This window comes from Branchiostoma floridae, chromosome 15 (genome assembly GCF_000003815.2).
Source record: "Branchiostoma floridae strain S238N-H82 chromosome 15, Bfl_VNyyK, whole genome shotgun sequence".
Lineage (NCBI taxonomy): Eukaryota > Metazoa > Chordata > Leptocardii > Amphioxiformes > Branchiostomatidae > Branchiostoma > Branchiostoma floridae.
In genome coordinates, this window is record NC_049993.1 from 15,500,312 (window position 1) to 15,527,178 (window position 26,867).

The window sequence follows — 26,867 nt, forward strand, 5'->3', positions numbered from 1 at the left end:
GCAGGGGCCTGTTATAAGACACCGCCCTGGGCTTTAGGACAGACATTATATTTTGGCCTAATCTCCAAGCAGATCTTGCGGTGGTTTAAGACAGTAACATAAACTGGGGGAGAAATTTAGCCGGCAGAGTAGTCTACCGCGGTGGAATAAAACTCCTCTACCGGCTAAACTCCTTCAGCAGCTTATATTACTGCCTTAAAACCATTGTAAGATCTGCTTGGAGATTAAATTTGGCATACCCATAGGAGCCCAACATGAGAAGTACTGAAAGAGGACATTTTAACCCTATTCAGACAGTGCATTTTTGTTTTTTGAGACCCGCTTTTGTGATTCCTACAACTCCTAAACGGCTTATTGCATTGCCACCAGAGAATGGTGCAGACGTTGATGTAAAGAAAAACAAGAAATTCAGATTCAGCTTTATTCCTGGATGACTTGGCATGTGTATACACATGAAATGCGTCATCAGTCACAGAATCAACTTTAAAACATTAATGCATTTACAACATTTAAAATTAGACAGTAATCGGATTAAAAAAAAATAGACATGACAGAATCAACATTCTTTACCGATCAACTAGCACTTTCGTACAGCAATCTTACAGAGCGGGGTGCAAATGACAGTTCATGTCTATTCGTTTTACTTCTAGATGCCCTGTATCGGGCTTCCCGACGAAGACTGTACGAACTGTCCTGAGGTGAAGTAAAGAACTCCCTCAGCGGAGAGCTACTGTCCCGCAGTATGTCTTGTAGAGTCTTCAGCGTCGCTGCGTCCCGTCTGTCTGATAGTGAGGGCAGAGAGTCAGATGGGATACCAATGATTCTAAGACAGCGCCTCTGCATGGCTTCTATCTTGTCTGACAGGTGTTTCGGCAGTCCTCCCCACACCGGACTGGCATACTCCAGTAATGGGCGTAGGAATGTTAGGTAAATCTGGAGCAAGACATCAGTAGGGAGACCAGCCTTCTTGATTGTGATCGTGAGGATGCCATGTTACGTCATTATGATGCCATGTTATGTGATTTGCTGGAATCATTAAAAAATATATTCATAGAAAACATGGAGATATGCAGCAAAAATGTAACAGCAAATGTAGATAACTAAAGAAAAATGTTTGCTGCGACGTCTGTTGTCAAGAGCATCATCAGTACGTCAATTTACACCAAAAAGTGACGTCATACATATGCAACTAGTTGGGGTCTGCCATTTTTTTGTTCGCGAATATGATTTTCAAAATTACATTCTTTCAGAAAATAATGACGAAAGACAACAAATAGACTAAAACGTTTATTTATATGTTTATGAAGTTGCATTTTAAAGATGAAATGACTGTATGTAGTACTTTAATTTTACAAATTATTTATGGAAGTATATAAAGTGTATTCCTTCCTGAACTAAATTTTATATAATCGACAATGACAATATTGCATCCGTTCACAATTCAACACTATTTACATAAAAGTTGTAAATTTTTGTCTTCGAATATGAAAAGAGTCGAAAGGTATACGTACATTGTACATTCTTGAGAATTGGACAAATGAGGATAAGATATTGTGCTTCTTCGATACTGTTAGACATTTTCTTTGTCCGAAATGGGACAACGTTTATTATTGTTTCCTGTAACAATAAAACAAGTTGATAACTTAAAGGCGTGAAAACCAAGTTGCCACAAATCGTAATTGTTACAACTGCCGTACAATAGTGTTTTATCTATTCATAATATAATAGAGAGTATGTGATTATTTTAACACATTCAGTGAAATATCTCTTCTCATTTTGTTTAACTAACAAACAAAACATCAAACATACTAAAGAGATGAAGACAAGATGACGGTGATGATGAAGATAAGACAAGATGACGGCGAACTCTTATTATATACAACTTTTAAAAAGTTTAAAAGATAATCGATGTGTAAGTCTAAACTCCAAAAGTCAATAAAAAGATACACATGTAACTAATAACGTTTAGTTGCCACTTTGTTGTTTTGTTTTCGAGAACAGTTACATCAGGTTGATAAGTCACTAAACAACAGCAGTTTTTGTAAACAAACAAGTGATTTATAATGTATTGACGTTTCGTGGCCTTAAAAATGTATGCGTAATATCTACTAAATGTTTTTGACCGAATTGTAAACACAGAGTTTCTAAAAGTAATGTAAATACTACTTGCACGGTATTTGTAAGCAGCGACAACTTTGTTGCAGTGCAATATACACCAGTTAAAATTACCATGAATTCCTTGTGTACAAAGAATCTTTTTTTTCTTTAGTTTCTAGTGTTGACCGAGATTTCACAATATACAAGAGAAGAGTAAATACATCTAGAACCTAGATATTTTCATTCTGTCGAGCCTTCACTTGTTCACTGTCGAGCCTTCAATATAGTTGTCGAGTACCTCTTGAAGTTGATATGCTGTGGACGAATTTGTTCTGAAAAAAAGATGTGTAATATTATTAGATTTATACATTCTACCATAAGAATCATTGTCGTCGGCATTGCATTCAGTGATTGCAATTATCAAAGAACTTATCACTTTTTCTTGCTCTCAATTCAGATCGACATTCTAATGTGATTAGAAATCATTACTAAATAATCAGCAAATAGACATTCTTGTAAGCATTTTTCAGTTGTAGACAATGGCAAGGCATTGAAGATATGGTCTAAAATAGAGTATATTTTCATTTCTCACTGCATACAGAAAAGACGTCAAACACATCAAATAGCTTAAGTAGAGTTAGATGTAGATTAGACTTTATTTTTCTATAGATCTGATTTTCCTTCTCTGCTAAGCGTACAATTATGTAGACCACTACTTTTCTTTATCTGCAATTAGCCTTCGGGCATGAATTTGCAATAAAGATTATTACTAGCATTTTCAGAGTTAACAAAATTTATTTGCCATTTTCCATGTGCATATGTATTGCATTACTGTAATGTTTGAAATTCGAACGTTTGAATGAACCAATTCATCATCATCATAAATATGTCACTTACTCGTCATAGAGCGGGTTCACGACACAACGGAAGTAACTGCCCCTAGAAAATTTCAGAAAGAGCATATCACTATATTTTCGAAGAAAACTTTTGTCTACAATTTACGACAACGTTCAAATCCGAACTCTCAATTTGGACTGCACAGTAAGTCAATAAATGCGAAATAAAATAAGTCAGTTTTTTTTCCGAAAATAGTTTCATCAGGTTGGTAGAATATAGGATAAAGGAGAATTCTTATTACACAACCAGTAGGTATTTACATTGCTTTCGTTTCGATGCACCACCTACATCGGCTACATATAGCGGTTAGAAGCAGAACTCCAGTTAGAATCTCTGACGAGGGTGTCTGAGAGACATCGAAATGTAACAAATGTACTAAGTATCTACTGGTTGTGTAATAAGAATTCTCATTAGTCCAATACTAGTCAGTGTAAGTCAGTGAAAACTGACAGGCCAGGCGCTCCATCGTACACGCGTGTTGAAAACGTTGTTAACTAACAAGTATGTAAAATTATCAAACCTTTTGTTGAACCTGCCATACGGATCGAATTCTTGCTCGAGCTCCGACTTCTCCGACTGGCAATCGTAGTCCTTGGTGTAGCTAGAACAGGAAGATCTGATTTTAATACTTTTCAACATACGGGGAGAGATATAAGTATTTTTTCAATTGTTAGTGTAATGTTCGACATATATGTGCTCGTTGCTTGTTTGATTTACATTATGAGCGATTTTTTGGATTTTTTTTTATTTGATTTATTCGGCTGTACTATGTATAATCATGAGAAATACAGCCAGGGCTACCCAACTAGCCTGAGGCTATTATCAAGGGCTAGCCCTGGTAACATTACAATATACGTTATACAATAGTATACAGTATACAACAGTATTAACGATACATGTAACTTTGACTACAGAGGTGATCCGTGTTTACAGCTTGACTAGCAGTCGTACGATCTAGAATGTCAGTCTATGATACAAATGATATTACTCGGTTATCTATATAAGGCTAGTTAGTCAGCGATTAACACGTTTGAACGCTATAATGTATACGTACTACAGTGCAGATCGTTCAGTAGGAACAGTAGTTGTTGGAGTAAATGAAAATTGACGATCGTGCGGATCTCATTCATACAATCAAATCCACATGGCCTTAAGGTCAGAGGGCTAGTAGTGTCTATAGACGAAAACTAGTTAACACAAACCAACACCAATTCTCTATCTTATTACCAAAATGGGTTCTAAAGTTCTATACCACAAGGAAAATTATGATAATAAATTATATTAGACTAACTTTTTTCTACGCAGGACGACGCAAACGGTCAACAAGAAAGCGAGGAACACGACAGCAGCGGCGCCCCCCGCGATGACGTAAACAGCCCAAGATGGCCACTGTGAGGAATCCTTAACTCCCGTACACGTACTGGTCCCGTCATCTTTCATACACCTGCAAATGAATACCATTAAATACACCATCATTGTTAGCACGAAACTAATTGATTTATTCTAGACGAACGTTTCAGTGAACGTATGCCACCTTTCTTAGGGCAATACTGACTTGTTCTGTCACGTAGTACAAGTAGCACAGAACATTTGTTGGAAGCAGCACCCATCTATAGGGGACATTTATGGTGATCTTCCGCGGGTTTCTCACAGACTCAGACAGAGACGGGCACAGTTTGCTGGACACTGCCTTCGGGCTAGTGAGGAGGTAATCTCCTCGCTCCTCTTGTGGAGACCCCGCGGAAAAACTTATTCCCGGAAGCTGACCTTCCCGAGGCTGCTCTCCAGGGATACCGGGCTAGCGGAGGAGGACCTGGGAGCGGTCATGTCAGACAGGAAGGCGTGGGCTGAAGAAGTGCATGGACTTACCTCGCCCCCTCCGGGGGTCGACTAGTGATGATGAGTGAGTACAAGTAGGTGTCGCTGCTAACAGATGTGGTCTAGACGTAAAGTATTGGAAAACATATTCTACGCCACAGAAATTACAACGAGGTAGGCGACAAACTTTGACTGAAGCGTTCCTCTTCAATGAAACACATAGCTGTGTACAAATAAATTTGTTATTCTGTGACTCGTGAATCTGACAAAAGTATTTAAGATCAACGCTTTGGAGTACAGACGACTCTAATTAATTACATAACAATTGGAGCCTTAGCACAGTTTACCCTATAGGCACAACGTTAGCGGTATCAGGGGATTTAAAAAAGGTTCCTGGCCAAATAGCCTGTTGTTGTGTCCCACGAACCTCTAATATGTGATATTTACCAAATTGAATACATGATCATATTATGGGTCAAACATACTGCCGTAATGCCGGCACCTGACCCTCTGAATAACTGTCACTTTTACCAATTACAAAATGTGGCAAACATCGGTGGCATTAGAGGATAATTCAAATTCAGGACCTTCGGGTTCTGGATCCAACATCCTGCCCCTACGCTACACGACCCTTTCAATGAACCGTTGGGTAACGTCGGTGAATTTGAACCCAGAACCTCAGGGTTTGGGGACAAATATATCCTTATGCCAAACAACCCTTATATTTACCAATTGGAAAAGTCGGGTAATTAAAATGCACGTACAATGAGTCCACTTGGATCCCCAGTGAGTTGTTCTTGCTCGTGATGTTGCTGAGGGCTAAAAGGAAAACATCTCGGACCTGTAAATCGGTAACGTCCACCGTGTCCTGACGCAAGTTCACCTCGTAGTCTGCGATGACACTCCCCTTCCGGAATCTGGTGATCACCACACTGACGATGTCTTCTGCTAGATAGCTTTCTTGTAGGTACAACCATATCTAATAATATCAAATAACAAAACAAAAAGCTCAATTACAAATGTCTTGGCATTCAGGTAACAGTCTAGAAGAAAAATGGCATCAAGAAATTTCTGTCTTTTTTCTTGTTGGACTGTAAAATGACTGATGTTCTTTTGTATCTGTAGGTAGGTAGTTGTATATGATTTGCGTGTGGGAAATAAGGCAAGCTCATTGATGTTAAAAATCAAGACGCCACCAATAGTGGAAATGTGGGTCCATTTTAACAGACTAGACAATTCAATTGGGTTAGTAGGTCAAGGAGCGACATTTCGTAAGAGAATTGACCTGACAAATGTTCAAGCAGAAATTCGGCTCGTTTTTGTCAGATTTATTTGGTTATCGTTTCTTCATGTCCGTCAGCCAAATAGAACAACAAGAACACATAACAAGGCTTCAAAAATAGCGTAGCCTAACCTATGCTTGGAGAGTAAGAATAAATACATTCATATGGTGACTGACCGTTTCTGTCAATTGAGAGGCCAGAGATGTAAACTCTTCAGATGTAGGATTGTTGAGTTCCTCGGTGAACTCTATGTTCACCATGGTGACTTCGAAGAAAAAGGTTGGTGGACCTATAAAACAAACAAGGCGAGAATCAACTAATACCATCGTCAAGCAAGACTCTATTGAGTAACAAAAAGCCCTCAATTCATTGCCAAGCATTAGAAATTAGAAATACGGCATAATAACGCATGCAGAAATGATAATAATAGTGTCATCCACTTGCTTTTTTTAGGTTTCCAGAGAATTTTTCGGGACCAATAAGTTACTTTTTTTTTAGCAACATAACGTTAAGTGTCATTTTAAATTGGCTATAAGGTACCTTTGTCAATGACCCGCTTTCTATCTGTGAAGTGTTGACCTATCACATGCATGCATCAATTTCAATTTCAGGTTTGATACAGATAGAATATGAATCAAAATGAATATAGGAGGATAGATTCTTACGTTCGGCTGTAACAAAACTTGACTGCGTCTGTTGTACAGTGGATTTGAATGTCGCGGACGGCTTCGTGAATGCTCCCGGCGTTGTCTGCGGTTTTACATCTTCCGTGAACATTTCGGTTGATTTTGTTGTTTGTAAGTAAGAAGTGGAAGAGTCTGCTGTTGTGTACTGTACACCCTCTGTAGTCACATGTACGTCCTCAGTGGTAGTTAGAGGCGCAGTGGTTGATGAGAGAGTAGAGGCAAAGATAGAAGAGTAGGTTTCCGTGACTGCAGTGGTAGTGTAAGCTGTTGTTTCAACTTCTGTTGAGGGTATGGAAGTGGTCAGAGGTGCAGTAGTTGTTAGATAAGTAGAGGTAAGGAGTGAGGTGTGGATTTCTTCATCCGTCGTGGTATGGTAGACCGTTGTTGTTTCCAAGCTTTCTGTTGTTGTTGGTTCAGATGTTGTTGGGTTGGGAGCGGTTGTCTGCTTCGGGTTGGTAGTTGGTTTGGCTGTCGTCATGGTAGTGTGTTCCATGGTCGTGGCTATCATCGTGGTAGAATGAATCTCTGTAGTAGACACTAAAATGAAATCATAGTTGATATGTTCAATATATTAGTAATAACTTATAGATGATCAATGTCTTTGATACATTTGTAAATATCTTTCACTGTCCATCATAGATATATGTATATGTTTAAAAGTATAACAAGGTTGATCTTACCTACCGTCTCTTTAGGTACCGATCAAAAATTGACCTGTTTAGGCCTTTGAACGCCAGATAAATCCGTCTGGGTTAAATAATTTCGCTGTATGTATGTATGTTTGTATGTATGTCTACTGGGTAGGTAGGTATAGCCTGAGTACATTTCACCGTAGTGACCGCTGGCTCAAAACTTTCGTTTGCTAACCACGGGTAGCAAACGAAAGTATTAAGCCAGTGGTTGTTACGGGGGATGGTACTTAGGCTAAAGTAGGTAATTAACTATATACTATGTATCCATGTATGTATGTATGTACGAGTAAAGACATACCTTTGAAGAAATGTGTGTATTTCTGTGTGCTACTGTGTCACTAAGACACTCTTTTACTTTTCTTGGTCTTCTGTCAGAAGCACTGTGCTACGTTTCTAGTGGTCCTTCTAGCGGCGAGCAAAGTATGCTCTTAACTATGGTCTGTAGCGAAGTGTGATTCTTGTTTTTTCCTTTAGTTACTTGCCGGCAATTAAAAGTTAAAAAAACGCAAATGCATTTGCAGATGGCAAACAAGCCATTTAAAGGAGAACTTTGCGCTCGCGCTGGCTCTAGCAAACTTGTTCGCAGGGAGCACAATAAAGAAAGTGAAGCGAAAGTTTGCCAAGCAAGGACAGTGAGGATAGAATAAAGTTAAAAGCATTCAAAAAAGATGCCATATGATTGTTCTACAACATTCTTACAGATATTTTTAACAACCATTGAATAGGTATCAATTCACATAGGGATAATTTACCTTCGGTCTTCATGTATGCATGAAGAAGCTATTTTACCAGATCTTCAAACGATCACTTACGATCTTCACAGTTATCACCTTCCCAGCCGTTCTCACAACTACAAGTGTAGCTCGCTACACCGTCTGTACAGGTGCCGTGTGTACAGGGGGAGGCCGCGCAGTCGTCTATGTCTGTAAAATAGAAACAAAGGATTTTAAAGACCTACATGTATAAAGGCATATTAGTGTTAAACATAACTGAATCACTATCAAGACGATGTATATTTAAAGATATTTCTGTATAATCTATACTAAAGAGGAACTATTTACCCTGGTCACAGTTTTGGCCTTCCCAGCCGTTCTCACAACTACAAGTGTAGCTCGCTACACCGTCTGTACAGGTGCCGTGTGAACAGGGGGAGGACGCGCAGTCGTTTATGTCTGGATAAATATACATGACAGATCACAGGTCAGGTATTAGTTTCTGAAAATAAGTCCATTTAGATAAGTCCATTCTTAATTGAAATTATATCCGTCTCGTAAAAATCATGGGTGATTTATCTTTGGCCTCTATTTATACGTACGCAAGACAAAAATATGTCATAATATAATCAAACGATCACTTACTTTGATCACAGTTGTCCCCTTCCCAGCCGTTCTCACAACTACAAGTGTAGCTCGCTACACCGTCTGTACAGATACCGTGTGTACAGGGGTCAGGACTGCAGTCGTTTATGTCTGAAGAAATATATAAATATTATAATAAATATAATGATACTTTGAAACACCAGGTTACCGTCCTATCTTTCCATGGGACATGTATACGGAACATATAAGTTAAACTGGGTCTCAACATAAAAAATTACTTACTTTGATCACAGTTGTCCCCTTCCCAGCCGTTCTCACAACTACAAGTGTAGCTCGCTACACCGTCTGTACAGGTGCCGTGTGTACAGGGGGAGGCCGAGCAATCGTCTATATCTGATTTAAAGGAATAGTAAAATGTTTATTTTCAAGATCATTACACGAAATCTTCTTATCTTTAGACATACATAAGGGATACAAAAACTAAAGAAGATATGGTCTTAGTATGTGTATAAATGGCCACTTACTTTGATCACAGTTGTCACCTTCCCAACCGTTCTCACAAGAACACGTGTAGCTCGCTACACCATCAGTGCACGTACCGTGTAGACAGGGGGACCCTACACAGTTATCAATGTCTGAAAGAAAAACGATGTTTTATGTAGACAGATATCAATACAACCCTTTTTAAAGCTAGAGCTTCATGTTTCAGACTTTTAGACGAATCGCTAGCTTAATGTTATATTTGAAAAATATAAGTCTTCTTGTTAGTCATTTACGCTTGAATTAATACGCATTCAAAGTACCATCATATCGCAACGTACGTGTTTAAGATTGGGGTTTTCCAGAGGGTGCCATCCATTTGATCATACCAGCACGTTATCATTAAATGGAAAGCATGGACTTGCCGTGTTCAACATTGGCCCACAAAGTATGCAATTACTCTCTCTATGCATTTACTAGTGTTACTACTAAATCAACCATATTCTTTCTTTCGTAGATACTTACTATTACTACAGTTGACTCCGCCCCAACCGTGCTCACAGGTACAGGTATAACCGGATATTACGTCATTACAGGTGCCGTGTGCACAGGGGTCAGGACTGCAGTCGTCTATATCTGATGGTGAAGAAAGTACACACTTATAGGAATACTGAAATATGTTACTGACTGCTGTTAAAAGGAAAACATGACATGCTATTAGCAAGCATTAAAAAATCACCTAGAACTTACTCAAAGAAAGAGGCACAAAGTACTTTATTTATTGCTACTTGAACGTTTGAATTATTTACATGTGCCGCATGCACAGAATAGCGTTTATAGTTTATCTAAAGATATGACCGTTTACATGTTTAAACAAGAAGACTTAAGCTATCATTTACCTTGGTCACAGTTGTAACCTTCCCATCCGTTCTCACAACTACAAGTGTAGCTCGCTACACCGTCTGTACAGGTACCGTGTGTACAAGGGTTGGGACTGCAGTCGTCAATATCTGATGATAAAAAAGTGCAGGAGTTTCTTTGAGTTCGTTGTAAAGGGATAATATCTCAAACATTTCAGATTTATTGATACACAAAAATTTTGTAGATTGAATGGAGACAACTTGAACATGTTTAAGATAAAGTACGTACTTTGATCACAGTTGTCCCCTTCCCATCCGATCTCACAACTACAAGTGTAGCTCGCTACACCGTCTGTACAGGTGCCATGGAGACAGGGGTTGGGACTGCAGTCGTCTATATCTGATGGTTCAAAAATGGACAAGGAAATGCGTTACTATGATCAACCGATTAAACCGACAGAAAATATCTCGTGCCCTATAAAGGCTAAACATGTGTTGAGAAGTAGCAAGTACTCACTTTGATCACAGTTAAAACCTTCCCAGCCGTTCTCACAACTACAAGTGTAGCTCGCTACACCGTCTGTACAGGTGCCGTGGAGACAGGGGGAGGCCGCACAGTCGTCTATGTCTGTATACGTAAGATTGAAGATTCATTTTGTTTTAGATCATGTCATGCTACAATTGATCACATATTGTCTTTGCATAAGAATATTGTTTAAATGCCATACATAGCTTTATACAGTTCTATTTCTAAAAAAAAAAACATATTTTGACGAGTTGTCTCCTTTAGCTATTTTCAATGTTCACTTTTTTTGCTTCGATTGAATTAATTTTTTTAATGTCATTTTTCAAAGTTTAACGATCACCTACTTTGATCGCAGTTTTGACCTTCCCATCCGTTCTCACAACTACAAGTGTAGCTCGCTATACCGTCTGTACAGGTGCCGTGTGTACAGGGGGAGGCCGCACAGTCGTCTATGTCTGAAGAAATGTATAATTGGTCATATCATGATACTATTAATTACAATTATCACGAATGATTTACATCTTTAATTTGACATGTTTTCTCCTTCGTAGACGCAAACTTGGGTAGAATAAGGCTTTATTATTGTCTTGATACGATCACTTACTTTGATCACAGTTATCACCCTCCCAGCCGTTCTCACAACTACAAGTGTAGCTCGCTACACCGTCTGTACAGGTGCCGTGTGTACAGGGGGAGGCCGCACAATCGTCTATGTCTGAAAATGAATGTTAGACATCTATTGAATATTATTGTACAGGTGCATTTTCTATTTCATGCTGCCTTATTCGGCTAGCTTTAGCATATGATGTTTTAACATTTTTTGACAATGAACACTCACTTTGGTCACAGTTAACACCCTCCCAGCCGTTCTCACAACTACAAGTGTAGCTCGCTACGCCGTCTGTACAGATGCCGTGTGAACAGGGTGAAACTGCACAGTCGTCTATGTCTGTAAAATGAAAGATACAATATGTTATATCATGCTACAACTAATCGTTGTATAACTATTTATTACATTGCTTTGTTGGAAAATTCAGTAGAACTTGCACAAATCCTTCTAACTTAAGTGAAAACAGCCTACAAAAAACATGGTTATACCTCAATGCTAAAACAAAGTATATGCACTTAAATCTAACGACTCCTAGTCTACTTTTAACATCTGACGGTACCTCAATAGAGCAGGTTACTGACTTCGAATACTTAGGTGGCTTCACTGATAGTTGTCATTATATGAATGTTAGGATAGCCTCGGCATGGAGTGCCCTTCAATCATTACACAGATATCAGGTTAAATGGAGAGAACCTAAACATCGTTAAGTTGAAGCACCCACTTATATCACAGTTCTCGCCCTCCCAGCCGTTCTCACAACTACAAGTGTAGCTTCCTACACCGTCTGTACAGGTGCCGTGGAGACAGGGGTCCGGACTGCAGTCGTTTGTATCTGATGGTGGGAAAATGGACAATAGAATGCGTTACTATGACAAACTGTTTAATCCAAGAGAATATCTTGTGCCCTAGACATGTGTTGAAAGTAGCAAGTACTTACTTTGGTCACAGTTTTCACCCTCCCAACCGTTGTCACAACTACAAGTGTAGCTCGCTACACCGTCTGTACAGGAGCCATGGAGGCAGGGGCTGGGACTGCAGTCGTCTATGTCTGATATTAGAAAATGTATACAAGAATTATCAATTTTTTGGATGAAATTAGAATATATCATATGGCCTAAATATGTGTTGAAAAAAAAGCAATAAATACTTACTTTGATCACAATTGACCCCATCCCAGCCGTTCTCACAACTACACGTGTAGCTCGCTACACCGTCTGTACAGGTGCCGTGGAGACAGGGGGTGGCCGCACAGTCGTCTATATCTGTAACATGGAATGCATTCTTTCAAAGACGACGAACAAACACTCGTACATCCTGCTTTACATAGAAAGCATTGCCACCTTGTCACGGCGACAAAATCATCTTAGAAAGTCTGCTTCATATCATACTTTGTTGAATAAAATAACGTTTTACCCTGATCACAGTTGACACCTTCCCAACCGTTCTCACAACTACAAGTGTAGCTCGCTACACCGTCTGTACAGGTGCCATGTGTACAGGGAGAGGCCGCACAGTCGTCTATATCTGAAAATGAATGTTAGATATCTATTGAATATTACTGTACAAGTGCATTTTCTATTTCATGCTGCCTAATTCGGCTAGCTTTGATAAATAAAGTTTGAACATTTCTTGATAATGAACACTCACTTTGATTACAGTTGACACCCTCCCAGCCGTTCTCACAACTGCAAGTGTAGCTTCCTACACCGTCTGTACAGGTGCCGTGTGCACAGGGGTCAGGACTGCAGTCGTCTATGTCTATAAAATTTATATAAGATATCATCAATTTACTTTTAAAGATAAGTGACCCTTGTGAAATCTTTATATGGTCGAGTTGTCTCCTTTACATAAATTCTATGTGTAAGTTCTTATTAATCAAACCAAACGATCACTTACTTTTATCACAGTTTTCGCCCTCCCAGCCGTTCTCACAACTACAAGTGTAGCTTCCTACACCGTCTGTACAGGTGCCGTGGAGACAGGGGTTGCCAACACAATTATCGATGTCTGAAAGAGAATAGAATGCGGTCGTTACTATAAGAGACGAGCAATTACCGTAATAAAATTGTTTACTGAATTTATCGTGTCATATACAGACGTTGCTACTATTAATCCATGCGCTAAACTTGTTCAGTTCGCACATACATACATATTCATACTCACAATGTACTGGCTATGTAAAACAATTGTTTTTACTTAGAAAGCTTAAAATGGAGTTTATCTGTTGGCAATGTTTTGTTGTATATGATTTTGATACTCACTACTACTACAGTTGACTCCGCCCCAACCGTGCTCACAGGTACAGGTATAACCGGCTACTACGTCATAACAGGTGCCGTGTGCACAGGGGTCAGGACTGCAGTCGTCTATATCTGCATGAAAACATCATATATATATATTCATATTTGTGACTCACCAAGATACAATGTCAAATTTATACACAGTAAAAAGTTAGCTGCGAAACAGACGTATATAGTTAACGCTACAAGTCCACGCCGACATTCGTATATTTTTATTACTTATATGGAAAATTGAATTAACGTTATTGTCTGTCTATGTTTATGTGTTGGTGCGTTTCTGTTTCCGTCTTCTTGTGGTCAACACAACTGACAAACTTTTACAAAAATCAGTACAGCATTCGTTGACATAATGTTCATAAAGAAAGAGTACACGCTTTTTAATCCCTTACTATAAAGATATTTATCATTATTATTCCTGATACATAGAAATAGCGTAAAATACTATATAGAATGGATATATAAAGACACTTACTTTGATCACAGTTGTCCCCTCCCCATCCGTTCTCACAACTACAAGTGTAGCTCGCTACACCGTCTGTACAGGTACCGTGTGTACAGGGAGAGGTCGCACAGTCGTCTATGTCTGTAAAGTTTAAACAATGATTTAAAAGACGGATAAAGGAATAATAGTGCTAAAACAACTGAACCAATGCCACCTTTATGTACATTTAGAAACCTTTCTGTATACTGTATACTATAGAGCAACTACTTACCCTGATCACAGTTGCCCCCTTCCCAGCCGTTCTCACAACTACAAGTGTAACTCGCTACACCGTCCGTACAGGTGCCGTGGCGACAGGGGGAGGCCGCACAGTCGTCTATGTCTGTAAAAAAAGTTCGATGGATATCATTGGTAAAACAGTACTTCCGAAACAAGATACAGCTACGCTATTTGTAAACTGTGTTTTCCTTTTTTGTTATAAAGTAGAATAACGCTCAGGCATGTAGGTTTTGAAACGATCCCTCACCTTGATCACAGTTGTTACCTTCCCAGCCGTTCTCACAACTACAAGTGTAGCTAGCTACACCGTCTGTACAGGTGCCGTGGAGACAGGGGTTGGGACTGCAGTCATCTATATCTGGTTTGGAGGAATGTATAAAGAAGACGATAACTATCAACTATAAACTAACCGAACTTGACGAATGAACGATGACGTTTCTGAGACATTGTTTACTTGTATAACAGCCTCAACCAAGTTTGAGCTAACTATATAACAATCTGGTAAATATGCCATGATTTTTTTTACCTTGATCACAGTTTTGACCTTCCCAGCCGTCCTCACAACTACAATTGTAGCTGGCTACACCGCCTTTATATACCCCACTTTAAGCAAATAAAATAGACTAATTAATACAAAAAATATTTTTACCTTGATCACAATTTTGACCTTCCCAGCCGTTCTCACAACTACAAGTGTAGCTCGCTACACCGTCTGTACAGGTGCCATGGAGACAGGGAGAGGCCCCACAGTCGTCTATGTCTGGAAGAAAAATCCAATGGATATCATCGCTCAAACATCACCTCTGAAACACAGCCCCAATTATCTCTTTCAACTATAGATTCTTTCTGATACAGCTAACTTATGTGTTAACTATGTTTATCTTTTGATATGTTTAAGAAGAATACATTTCAGGCATGTCTTGAAACGATCACTCACCTTGATCACAGCTTTGACCTTCCCAGCCGCTCTCACAACTACAAGTGTAGCTCGCTACACCGTCTGTACAGGTGCCGTGGAGACAGGGGTTGGGACTGCAGTCGTCTGTATCTGATTTCGGAAATAGATAAAAAAATAAAAGCTTGTGTTAAGAAAGCAACGACACATTACGTTTTTTTAGCAAACTACTACCATAAATAGGTTGCGATATTTTTCGTTCGGCATATTTCACCTCACATATACAACTCAGTATTTGGGGGTCAGATTAAAATTAAAACTATATTTTTGGGAAAAAACTTACTTTGATCACAGCTTTGACCTTCCCAGCCGTTCTCACAACTACAAGTGTAGCTCGCTACACCGTCTGTACAGGTACCGTGTGTACAGGGAGAGGCCGCACAGTCGTCTATATCTGCAAAATGAACGAACTGATTTCAAAGACTGATGAATGAATGCATATTACATGGTTTCCAAAATGTTTGGCTTAATCCTGCTGTTAATGCCAACCGTTTTGGAAATATATTTAAGAACCGTCTGCAAGACACGTTTCTCTCTGGTTGGAGACAAGAATTAAGAAGTTCTAACAAACTCAGTACTTATTGTAAAATCAAAAAAGAATACTGTTTCGAAAAATATCTTTAATCTGTTCAAAACAAATTGTTTAGAAATGACCCAACAAAACTAAGGATTAGTGCACACACCTTACAAATTGAAAATTGGCCGACACTACAACATACCAGCCAATGAGAGACTTTGTCCCACATGCCATAATGACATAGAAAATGAATTTCATTTTGTAATGGATTGTCCGACTTATGAAGAAGACCGTCAAAAGTTATTTCAAAATATTGTATGTAAGTCCAAAATTGTACTGCCACATGCTAGGTCAGAGGTATACCATTTGTTATTATCATGTCCTGTTCAGATATCTGCCTACGTAGGCCAATTTATTCACAACTCATTGCAAAAACGAGATAATGCTTTGTGATACTCACTAGATTGTTTATACAGTTATATTATATTACATTAGTTGTCAGTTATTTGTATTTGTATGTAGTTGTTCACATTGCCATACATTGTAACCGTTACAATTGTTGCGCAATAAAGTTCTTCTTCTTCTATTATTATTATTACAAATGGAACGCTATTAACGGTGGTCATTGATATTACGTAAAGCTTCAAAGTCGTAAGTATTCTGAAACGATAACCCACCTTGATCACAATTGACACCTTCCCAGCCGTTCTCACAACTACAAGTGTAGCTCGCTACACCGTCTGTACAGGTGCCGTGGAGACAGGGAGAGGCCGCACAATCGTCTATATCTGGAAGAAAAATTCAATGGATATCATCGCTCAAACATCACCTCTGAAACACAGCCCCAATTATCTCTTTCAACTATAGATTCTTTCTGATACAGCTAACCTATGTGTTAACTATGTTTATCTTTTGATATGTTTAAGAAGAATACATTTCAGGCATGTCTTGAAACGATCACTCACCTTGATCACAGCTTTGACCTTCCCAGCCGCTCTCACAACTACAAGTGTAGCTCGCTACACCGTCTGTACAGGTGCCGTGGAGACAGGGGTTGGGACTGCAGTCGTCTATGTCTGGTTTAAGGGATGAATAAAAAAAGAAAATAAAGTAAACTTGCAACAAGAAGATATTACAATTAACGGTGCATGACCCTGATATTAACCAAAACTCACCATTGAACGTGTTTTGGCATTATCTACCTGTAACACAGGCTCAACCTAGTGTCAGTTCAAGATATAACTATCTGGTATGTGTCATATATGATAAAATATAAATAATTCATAAATCAACCAAATTATTTTTACCTTGGTCACAGTTTTCACCCTCCCAGCCGTTCTCACAACTACAATTGTAGCTCGCTACACCGTCTGTACAGGTGCCGTGAAGACAGGGGTTGGGACTGCAGTCGTATGTATCTGATTTCGGAAATAGATTAAAAAAATAAAAGCTTGTGTTAAGAAAGCAACGACACATTGCGTTTTTTTAGCAAACTACTACCATAAATAGGTTGCGATATTTTTCGTTCGGCATATTTCACCTCGCATATACAACTCAGTATTTGGTGGTCAGATTAAAATTGAAACTGTATATTTTTTGGAAAAAACTTACTTTGATCACAGTTTTGACCTTCCCAGCCGTTCTCACAACTACAAGTGTAGCTCGCTACACCGTCTGTACAGGTGCCGTGTGTACAGGGAGAGGCCGCACAGTCGTCTATATCTGCAAAATGAACGAACTGATTTCAAAGACTGATGAATGAATGCATATTATTATTATTACAAATGGAACGCTATTAACGGTGGTCATTGATATTACGTAAAGCTTCAAAGTCGTAAGTGTATTCTGAAACGATAACCCACCTTGATCACAATTGACACCTTCCCAGCCGTTCTCACAACTACAAGTGTAGCTCGCTGCTCCGTCTGTACAGGTGCCGTGTAGACAGGGGGAGGTTGCACAGTCGTCTATATCTGATGGAGGGAAATTTGGAAAAGGTAATGCGTTACTATGGTCCACTGTTTAAACCAGGAGAAATATGTATTATGACATAAACATGTGTTGAAAGTAGCAAGTACTCACTCTGATCACAGTTTTGACCTTCCCAGCCATTCTCACAACTACAAGTGTAGCTCGCTACACCGTCTGTACAGGTGCCGTGGAGACAGAGGGAGGCCGCACAATCGTCTATGTCTGTGAAATGAACGTCGATGTCAAATATGCACGTGGCAATGTTACCCAGGGAAATAAAAATAGTCCAAATTCAATTTCATCCTCCATGTTCACAGAAAAAAAAACGGATACTTGCCCTGATCACAGTTGTCCCCTTCCCAGCCGTTCTCACAACTACAAGTGTAGCTCGCTACACCGTCTGTACAGGTGCCGTGTGTACAGGGAGAGGTCGCACAGTCGTCTATGTCTGGAAAGTAACAGTCACTATATACAAAGCCGACGATCCATATTTCTATTGTATAAAACTATTACTCATATGCCTTCCTATATACCTATGCCTCTCACAAACGTTTCCATACTAGAATGCTTTTGGAGAATAAAATTGGCATAAATATATAGTCATTATTTACCTTGGTCACAGTTTTGACCATCCCAGCCGCTCTCACAACTACAAGTGTAGCTCGCTACACCGTCTGTACAGGTGCCGTGTGTACAGGGGTCAGGACTGCAGGCGTCTATATCTGGTGAAATAGACAGAACAGGATATTCCTTGAGTATTTAAAGGGGGTCATGTTATTCTTTAAAGGTTCAGGACCTCAGTCGTCTGTATCTGATTATGATATTAATAAGATGCCGTTCATTATATGGAGAACTAAGCACGGTAATATACGGATAATGTACTGACGTAATATATAAGCTATGACAGCTTTCTACTGACTTGAAGTACAGTTGACTCCCTCCCAGCCTTGATCACAGGTACAGGTATAGCCTGCGTCTCCGTTAACGCAATTGCCGTGTGTACAGGGGTCAGGACTGCAGAAATCTACTGGTGCTGGTGAAAAAGTAGATATAATTACGAGAGTTTGCGAGAGGTATTTATTTGTGGCTGCAAATAATTAAGGGTTAATGACCCGCCCCGAGGTGTATATGGTGTCATAACGCCTGGCCCTTTGCTATAACCACTGAATAAAACCACCGAGTGAGCGAAGCGAATGAGGTGGTTTTATGAGGTGGTCATTCATTCTGACCAATCAGAAGGAGGATACACAGCGGCCTGGGCGGAATCTATGTGTTACGGCGTCATAACCAATGTGGAACGGGGCCTTCTGATTGGTCCGCGGCGCCTGGCTATATGATAAAATCCATTTATAAACATTAAAAATTCATGGGAAGTTTTAATCTGATCTAGGTATTTTACTGTGTTTGTTAAAGCTCAAAAATACATACTACAAGTATATTGCGTCTCTATTGCTATATGTCTGTATTAAAACAATCAAGGCGCGAATAGGTACAATATATTAATTAACAGAAATGAAATACTCAAAACAAAGTACTTTTTCTTTACTATCGTGACTACAAAGACATAGGTGCCATTCGAGCAACAAAGAACTTACCATCACAGCCAAGTATCTCTGCCCGCAGACGGATGTAAGCGGTGCCCTGAAATGTTTGTGGATTTATCCTCACGTACTGTGTGAGAACTGGAGTTGGTAGGGTTTGTTGCACTACTGTTGGGCCGTCGGTGTTACCTGTAAAGATCTGGACCAACATGGCATCGTTTGTAAATGTTCCTATGTCTATGAGAACTAAATAAATGTATTTTTCGACTCCCAGGTGACACCTAAATTGGTTTACATGTTTGCATTGCATCAGCTAAATCGCTTATTAGGGTAAAACACCATTTTTGTATGATCATAGACCGGGAAGAGCTCCTTTCAAATTGGTAAATGTAGCTGTTTTAGTGGGTTTGTTTTACGTGCACGGGGCATTGATTTTATGTCCTATAATAGGATGTCCTTTAACATAATCTATTTTCACAAGTGAAGTGAGAAAATGATCCACTATATATGGGCATAACATAGGAGCATCTGAAGGGACTCTAACCCATGTCTTCGAGTCAAACACCCTATCGTTACGCTACGTGACGCCAATACGCTCCTTTCACCTGACCTATAATTTCACCATAAATGTTCTATATGACTGACCAAGTATAAAACTTACGGTGTCATCTTGTCCATCTCCGTAAGTGACCCACGTAGTCCCATCGTCAGAGTACAACAGTTTGTAAGTCTTGGTGTGCCCTCCCCACAGACCTTGTGTTTGGATGCCGGTGACGAACTTTTGACTACCTAGGTCGATCTGTAGCCACTGGTTTGTATCGGCTGTGTCGGTCTGCCACGCCTTGCCGTTATTCAGACGACCCCTCCAAGCCTCGTATCCAACTTTCTCAGTAGAGGCTGTTATGTGGTCGTCAGGGATTATTCTAGACTCCATTCCAAGAGGCGTAGAACAGTCATCAGGAACCACTAGCAAGAGCAAATAGAAAATATAGGAGTTTAGAGACCTCATGCCCCCATGAATTATAATGGCAATCATACAATTTGCAATGTTATGTACACTTAACTCATGTCACAAATATATTGATACTATCATTTATCTGTCAAATATGGTACTTTTGAATCAACCATGCAAATGAATCCTATATTCGATGAAATTACTATTATATATAATTAATATTCCACATGGCATAAGTTACATGTTATGTATACAACTTTCTACATGTATATAGCACGTATTATAGAAAATATTGTAATCATAGAATAATTTCCTTGATTATATGAATTAAAGTATAGTTTGTAAAGCCTGTAAGTGAGCTACTTACATGCCCCACGTCATGACAATCATTCTTCGCTTTTTTAGTTACTTGGAATATCTTTCGAGGAAATAAAGTTCCTGAGCAAGCTGTCTGGGGGCCCAAACCTTCACCGCGTCTTTTACACATAACATGGTCTTCAATAAGTTATAATTCAAAACCATAGCATGCCCATGAAAATATGCAATAAACGGACGTTCTGCTCATAAGGTCATACACCAGGGCCTACACTTAAACGCCACCTCGTCCTCCCAAAACCCACCATCACACCAAAATTTGCAATTCATTCACCTTAGTTTATACTCACCACAAACATACTGAAATGCAAACAACTAAACAAACAGATGAAAACTATTCCTCTGTTTTTGACGCTGGTAATAACACATTTGATACTATTTTTAAAGCAATTATGCAACTTATCCAATGCAATCCATGTACATATGAGTAACAGTATGAGATTGCGCCCAACAGAGGTACATCAGTTGTTCCTGAAAATATCCCTGTCCAAAACTTGGCCATTTCTTACGTCCTATCTCGTATGTCCAGCAAAAGGAATTTTTAAGCGATAAAGTTGTGACCCGAAGAAAAACAAACCAGTACTTACAACAATTGGTGTTGCATGCAGCAGATTATTCCTAAACTATCACCAATACTTCAGCCTGTATATGTATAAATCAATGTCGTAAAGTATTCGACAATGCTAGACAAAACACGACAACAGCAATAACGTTATATCCCAGCCTGCAAAGTAGTTACCTCCTTGGGTACACGCAACATAGCAAAGTACACCAAATTTAGATAACAGAACGTCCTGCTAATTACATATATACCTGTCCCATAACCTAGACTTGTCAGCAATAAAAACCTTATCACCATTCGCCCATGTTAGATAACTGCCCCTTCTTATTGCCTTCGTCTTTAATGATTGTATCCGCACAATGCAAATGAAGTGTTGACACTGTTTGGTCAAAGTATTTACTGATCAAATACGTCAGAGTCTGATATGAGTGGAGGTTATGTAGCCTCTACCAGGCTCCGCTGCTGATCGGTGGTCTAATAATAGAAATTGGACAAATACAGTCTATAGTACGCTAGAGGTGGGTGAGGACCGGTGAGGAAAATAATTCTTTTGGCCGGCTGACTTCCATAGCGGACTCTATTTGTATAATTTCTACATTGATCTGCGGAGCCTGGTAGAGGCTTGTGGTTAGCTAATTTGACATCGTGTGCTCTGTTACCTCTTTGAAAAATGAATGTATTTTTTATGATCTGTCTGTTCGCATGTGCATGTTTATCTATGTGTTTGGTGTGTTTTGTAATATTTGTGTTCAGCATAACTAAAGAACCTCTGGATGAATTTCAATTGAAAAAAAGGAAGGTTAATATTTTGGGCCGCCCTGACGTGAGATCTTGCCGCTGCATCAGAACTTATTGTTTTTGTATCTTTTATCCAGGACATGATATGGTGTTGTTAGTTACCTGTACAATACTTCTCAGAATACCTTACAGAATAATATGACTCTCAGTACTTACCAAAATCAGTTGAAGATGTAGTTGGCACAGTTGGACCTAATCGTAAACAGAGAAAATCATAAATATTAGCTATGACTCATAAATGTTGCTGACTAAAAACTGTCAAGATAATTTTTTAGAAATTTTCTTGAAAAATGCTAAGCGCCTTTATCTCGTTTCGACCTAAACTATTCAAACATAGGCAGTACGTCTCGGAATTGTTGTTGGTGAGCAAGGGACCAAGCCATCAGATAATGGCAACCGGCTACACGTCATTGACAAACTTTTAGCTATGTTGATTTCCTTTTTTCTGCAACATAATTGATGCGGTTTTGATATGCTACAGCACCTGGCAACTGTTACCATACATGTATTGCAGGTGAAATAAAAACAAATCGTTAAAAGATCCGAACAATTAAATTCGGGCACAAGTACGTGAGTTTATTACTTTGGGTTAATTTGTATGTATAACTGTCCCACGACTGTAACTCACCTTGTCCTATAGTAGTTCCATACGTGGCACTGAATCCGTTGCTGAAAAAGTTGTTTCCGAGCGATGTAAAGACAACAGTCATTGATGGTCCTGTAGACACTATCTGTCCATCAGGCGTATTTCCCACACAATACGTGTCCAGTAGAGTCGTTGCATCAGAACTGCCGTCAAAAACCTCAAGTGTGTCCCCAGTGCCACAGTTATAACCAGCTAGGTTGAAGTCAGTTATGTCCAAGGTAACAGCCTGACCAGCAAGTGCAGTAATAGTCCAGGTACATTGTGTATCTTTAGGATACGTGGATGGGTAGTTTGGTGACGTAATCACTCCTGTAGGTGTAAATCCAGCGTCTATGGCGGAGTCACAAGCAGTGGCTGAAAAACATTGAAGAAGTATTTTTAACAAACGGCTTAAAAACAGCACAAGATTTTGTTGTTTGTATCAGAAGGGCAAGTGCTATTGTGACGAATGTGTTGATATATACATTTTTTTTCAGGCCTTCCAAATATACTTAATTTTTATCCACGGGGCAACCTATATGTTCTTTCTATCAATTTAGGGTTTCAAACTGTGAAGTATTTTCAAATGTTGTCGCTTGAACCCACCGTCCGTCAACTTGACACCCCCAGTTTTTTTTTCAGACAACGGATATCAGTTAACCAGCGGATAAAGATGAAGTAAGGTTACATTCAAAAGCAGAACATAATATGGTTAAGAAAAGTGATTATTAGATGGATTTGATATTTGATCCATTTCTAGAATTTATATTTGTCATGTCTGAATAATTTCGCAAATAATACATACCCTGAGGTGAAAAAAGGCTATGAAATATATCTATGTTAGCAAACCAAGTGAAAAATAACCTCACTTATAAATTTCTGTTTGCTCTCTTGGCCCGTGAAAAATGTTTTGATGGTGAAATTATTGACATTTTTTTACAGCCAACAACCATTAACAACAATAAACGTCTTACTATTGCATTAAGCTAAATGATAAATTGTTCTAACGCTGATATCACGTGGTAGCAGCGGAATGTTTTGTAAGTTTATGACTAAAGTAGTGTTATCACCGTCTGCCCCCTCCCTAAAAGTAAAAAGACCTCCTCCCTAAAAATCACACAACATATTATTGATTGCATAAATGACCCCTGCTCTAAGCACAAATCAGAGACAACTTAGTCTACCTTACATCGAACAGGGGGTAATGAAATCGTAGTCTCTACCAGACTCCCACTTGGCCGAATAACAATTTAGCCAAGTTAGAAATAAAAGTCTAGTATGAGTTAATTGGACTAGGGATGGACTTACCGGAAGCGGATAGACTTCAAAAGACTGAAAACCCATAGTAACTTATCTGTCATTATTCGGCCAAACGCTTCTTATTTCTAGAATTCTATCAAGCTGACACGTCTGCCGAGATACTAATGAATTCCACCAATTAGACAATGCAGCAGGCATTTGGAGCCTCCCAACTTCTTTGTTTGTATTGTATAACAGGTAAACCACCTTCTGTCATAACACACCAGGTTTGTACTAAAATAAAGAACAAGCCTTGGCTGCATATCCCAACATGTTTATTACACCCACTTACACTGGATAGGGATGTTTTATTTCCAAAGTCCTTGAAGTGTGGCTCCCTCAAACAAGGGAACCTCAATTTAACGTCCTATCTGAGGGACGTCCCAAACGCAGTTAGGTACTGATTTGTACCTGCGTTAAGTGAATGGAGGTTACAAAAAGTGTTCTTCAACAGGTAAAACGTCAACAGGTCATGCCAGGTTCTCTTGTGTCTGAGTCAAACACTATACCATTACACAACACTGATGCCATAACCTACCTTGTTTTGAGAGCACCACGAAGAGCCAAAAGAAGAGAACTGTCTTCGCAGTCATGTTGTCAACTAGTGTGGCTAAAAATCTCCACCGTACGTATATAATCACCACCAGGTGACAACACGGGATGTGTGCACAGGGCCGTGGTCTGATCTATTACTGCAAACAACCCGGCACACGCTATCTTGTTGAACTAACATGGACTTTTGCCGGGTTTTGACCAGGTCAGCGTTTGAGCAAACCTTAGAACAGGACAAGACTTGCCCAAATGACTATCCAGCCAAATGTCACAAGCATTTTGCTAACTTAAAACATGACATAATGTAAAATCAAGATCTAAACCTTTGATTAAGTCATTAGAAGACTGAAGTATTACTTTCTGTCCTTGACCTTTCTGTAACTGTTACTTGAAGCATTGTGTAATGTTTGTTTACATTCTGGTGCTGCCCCTATACATAATACTTACGTAGTATAGGCTGACATGTTGTCACTGTGCACCCTTTGTGTTCATATAGAATGAATGGTATCAAGGAGGTTAAAGGGGGGGGGGGACCTCCTTGATGGCATTTTTCTTACTATCAATTCTTGTATCATCATAACTGACATCTTGTTAGGCATCTACAACTTTTGATGAGTGTTGTACTTTCCTTGTTAACTTTCATTGGTAGAAAAACGTACTGTTTCCTCTATCTTTCTGCAGCTGAATTTCTGCTGATTAATTTAAACTTCGGTAAGGACGATTGACATAATTTTTTAAACTTCTAAAAGCAGTAGCATTTACAACTTACGCATTTTGATGCTGATGTTATCATCGCTATATGTATATATGCTATTGCGTTTGGAGGTGATCTTCTATGACTTACTTTCCGCCATGTTTCGTGCGCAAAAGGGTCAAGGACTTCAATGACAAATCAACTTAAAACATTGATCATATCACAATCATAATAGCAGGTGCCAACACCTTCCTCATCTACCAGTGGAGATTTGAGTTTCTAATGAATAGATAAAGGTTAAAAAAACAATCAGTTCACCGCTTTATAAGTGATTTTGTACATCATGCAAAGTCTGAACATTTAAGACACAAGAAACATGTCCAGCCTGCGTAATATGTGAAAATGTTGTTCACGTAAGCTGCGCATTGCAATAAAGGCGTTATACTGCGATAACTGTTCCACCTTGTGAAATGAATATGTTGCTGTTAATTGGAATACATTTGTCAGATATGGTAGGAAATAAACATTTTCAATCAAAAGGCCTGTCAAATGCCTAATTTCCTACCCCACACTCAGCGATCTTTATTTGCATGTTCCTGCCCACATGGGCTAAATGCAGTGATTCAATAGTGTTGCATAGGATACTAAAGACTAGATACTATTCACAGGCAGTTTAAGGCCTGTGACACCTGTAAATTCTCAGTCGAGCAGTTATATGGTCATAACTTTTGATGTAACCATCTGTTTTCAACAATTTTTGGCCAGTTAACGTAATTCACCCATATTCAAAATATGATGACAAGAAAATTGTGGATCCTCAATATTTTGGGTTTAAAAAACCATTTTTTGGTAAAAAATAGGGATGCTATTAAAATGGGTCTGTGCCCACTATGAAATGATTGTCTAACTGAGTCATATTTTCTGGAGTAATAGATTATATCTCTGTGATATCTAATATGCCTGGGGATCTTGCCGCTATACCTAGGTAAGGCTCAATTTTTGGGCAAAAACAGATTTTTTTGACAATTTTTTGGTATTTTTCGTACAAATATCAATACAGCCACGGAAATCAAAGATATTGCAAGAAGACCCGCTTGATTTCTGAAGGTCTAAGGCTTAATGAACCTAAATCTGCCCAAAACTCGTAATAAAACTGGTGCCCTGATGTGGGCAGGGGCCGACGAAACACTACTTACCCTACAAGAACTGCACCAAAGTATGTTTCACTGTACGTAACGTTAACCGATAGTAAAATATGAATGTTTTATGTCTGTATCTGTTAAATCGCTGTTGTATCAATGCGAAATTTCGCAAGCAGTTAGCCTTATAAGGCATCAGTCAACTGCCATACAATCATTTTGGGCTAGAAATACCGATTTATAGCATTATTTTGCTGTTTCCTTGAAGTATGAGCGCCTCGCTGTTTTCCCGCCACTCCACACCCCGGGAGGTCGGAACGCATGTTCGGACTGTACCACTTGCAGCTCTCGCGGGGGTGTCCTTTTGTTAACCGCTTCTAGTTATGCCGATATTTGATAAATATTAGATCAATATCTTTAGCATTTAACATTAATAAGTCTCAAGAAAAGTAGTTAGTGTGGCCCGTGCATCGTAAGTTCCTGTTTGCGCAATGTAACATTAGGTACTGACATTGGACCGTTCTAAAAACACTCCGGCCCGGCGGGGTTACCTGAGGTCACGCAGTGGTTCGAATTTCATGTTCGACCAAAATTG

General features: G+C 39.2%; 3 protein-coding genes across 4 annotated transcripts; all 3 read right to left on the bottom strand.

The window, feature by feature from the left end:
* Positions 1-1,964: 1,964 nt before the first annotated feature.
* LOC118431720 lies at positions 1,965-4,477 on the bottom strand. Of its 2 annotated transcripts, XM_035842988.1 has the most exons (4): positions 4,286-4,477; positions 3,515-3,595; positions 2,995-3,036; positions 1,965-2,429 (listed from the first exon to the last, which is right to left on the bottom strand). In XM_035842988.1, exons 1-4 carry the CDS (start codon positions 4,468-4,470, stop codon positions 2,354-2,356), a joined length of 384 nt encoding a protein of 127 aa, XP_035698881.1. In that variant the 5' UTR covers positions 4,471-4,477; the 3' UTR covers positions 1,965-2,353. The 2 variants fall into 2 exon arrangements, with proteins under 2 accessions (XP_035698881.1, XP_035698882.1); XM_035842989.1 differs by lacking the exon at positions 2,995-3,036.
* Positions 4,478-5,368: 891 nt separating this feature from the next.
* LOC118431717 lies at positions 5,369-6,911 on the bottom strand. Its single transcript, XM_035842984.1, has 3 exons — positions 6,761-6,911; positions 6,272-6,384; positions 5,369-5,791 (listed from the first exon to the last, which is right to left on the bottom strand). Exons 1-3 carry the CDS (start codon positions 6,870-6,872, stop codon positions 5,516-5,518), a joined length of 501 nt encoding a protein of 166 aa, XP_035698877.1. The 5' UTR covers positions 6,873-6,911; the 3' UTR covers positions 5,369-5,515.
* Positions 6,912-6,953: 42 nt separating this feature from the next.
* Positions 6,954-25,293, bottom strand: LOC118431538 (fibropellin-1-like; the record flags this gene model as incomplete). The annotated part of the gene is made up of 34 exons (XM_035842778.1): positions 25,284-25,293; positions 22,592-22,963; positions 22,120-22,155; positions 19,935-20,239; positions 19,328-19,472; positions 18,652-18,765; positions 18,344-18,454; positions 17,844-17,954; positions 17,624-17,734; positions 17,373-17,483; positions 17,069-17,179; positions 16,727-16,837; positions 16,439-16,549; positions 15,528-15,638; positions 15,227-15,337; positions 14,939-15,049; positions 14,282-14,392; positions 14,041-14,151; positions 13,530-13,640; positions 13,165-13,275; positions 12,916-13,026; positions 12,682-12,792; positions 11,263-11,373; positions 11,003-11,113; positions 10,650-10,760; positions 10,422-10,532; positions 10,172-10,282; positions 9,798-9,908; positions 9,317-9,427; positions 9,075-9,185; positions 8,832-8,942; positions 8,535-8,645; positions 8,286-8,396; positions 6,954-7,318 (listed from the first exon to the last, which is right to left on the bottom strand). Coding segments are annotated over exons 1-34 (4,344 nt in total), but the record flags the coding sequence as incomplete, so codon positions are not given.
* Positions 25,294-26,867: the final 1,574 nt, after the last annotated feature.

Coding starts and splice junctions, on each gene's coding strand:
- LOC118431717 (XM_035842984.1), bottom strand. CDS start 6,872: ATGTTCACGGAAGATGTAAAACCGCAGACAACGCCGGGAGCATTCACG. Junction 6,385..6,760: donor AAGTTTTGTTACAGCCGAAC/GTAAGAATCTAT, acceptor TTTGTTTTATAG/GTCCACCAACCTTTTTCTTC. Junction 5,792..6,271: donor CCTCTCAATTGACAGAAACG/GTCAGTCACCAT, acceptor TGATATTATTAG/ATATGGTTGTACCTACAAGA.
- LOC118431720 (XM_035842988.1), bottom strand. CDS start 4,470: ATGATGGTGTATTTAATGGTATTCATTTGCAGGTGTATGAAAGATGAC. Junction 3,037..3,514: donor TATGGCAGGTTCAACAAAAG/GTTTGATAATTT, acceptor GAAATTTTCTAG/GGGCAGTTACTTCCGTTGTG. Junction 2,430..2,994: donor GTGAACCCGCTCTATGACGA/GTAAGTGACATA, acceptor TCTTTTTTTCAG/AACAAATTCGTCCACAGCAT.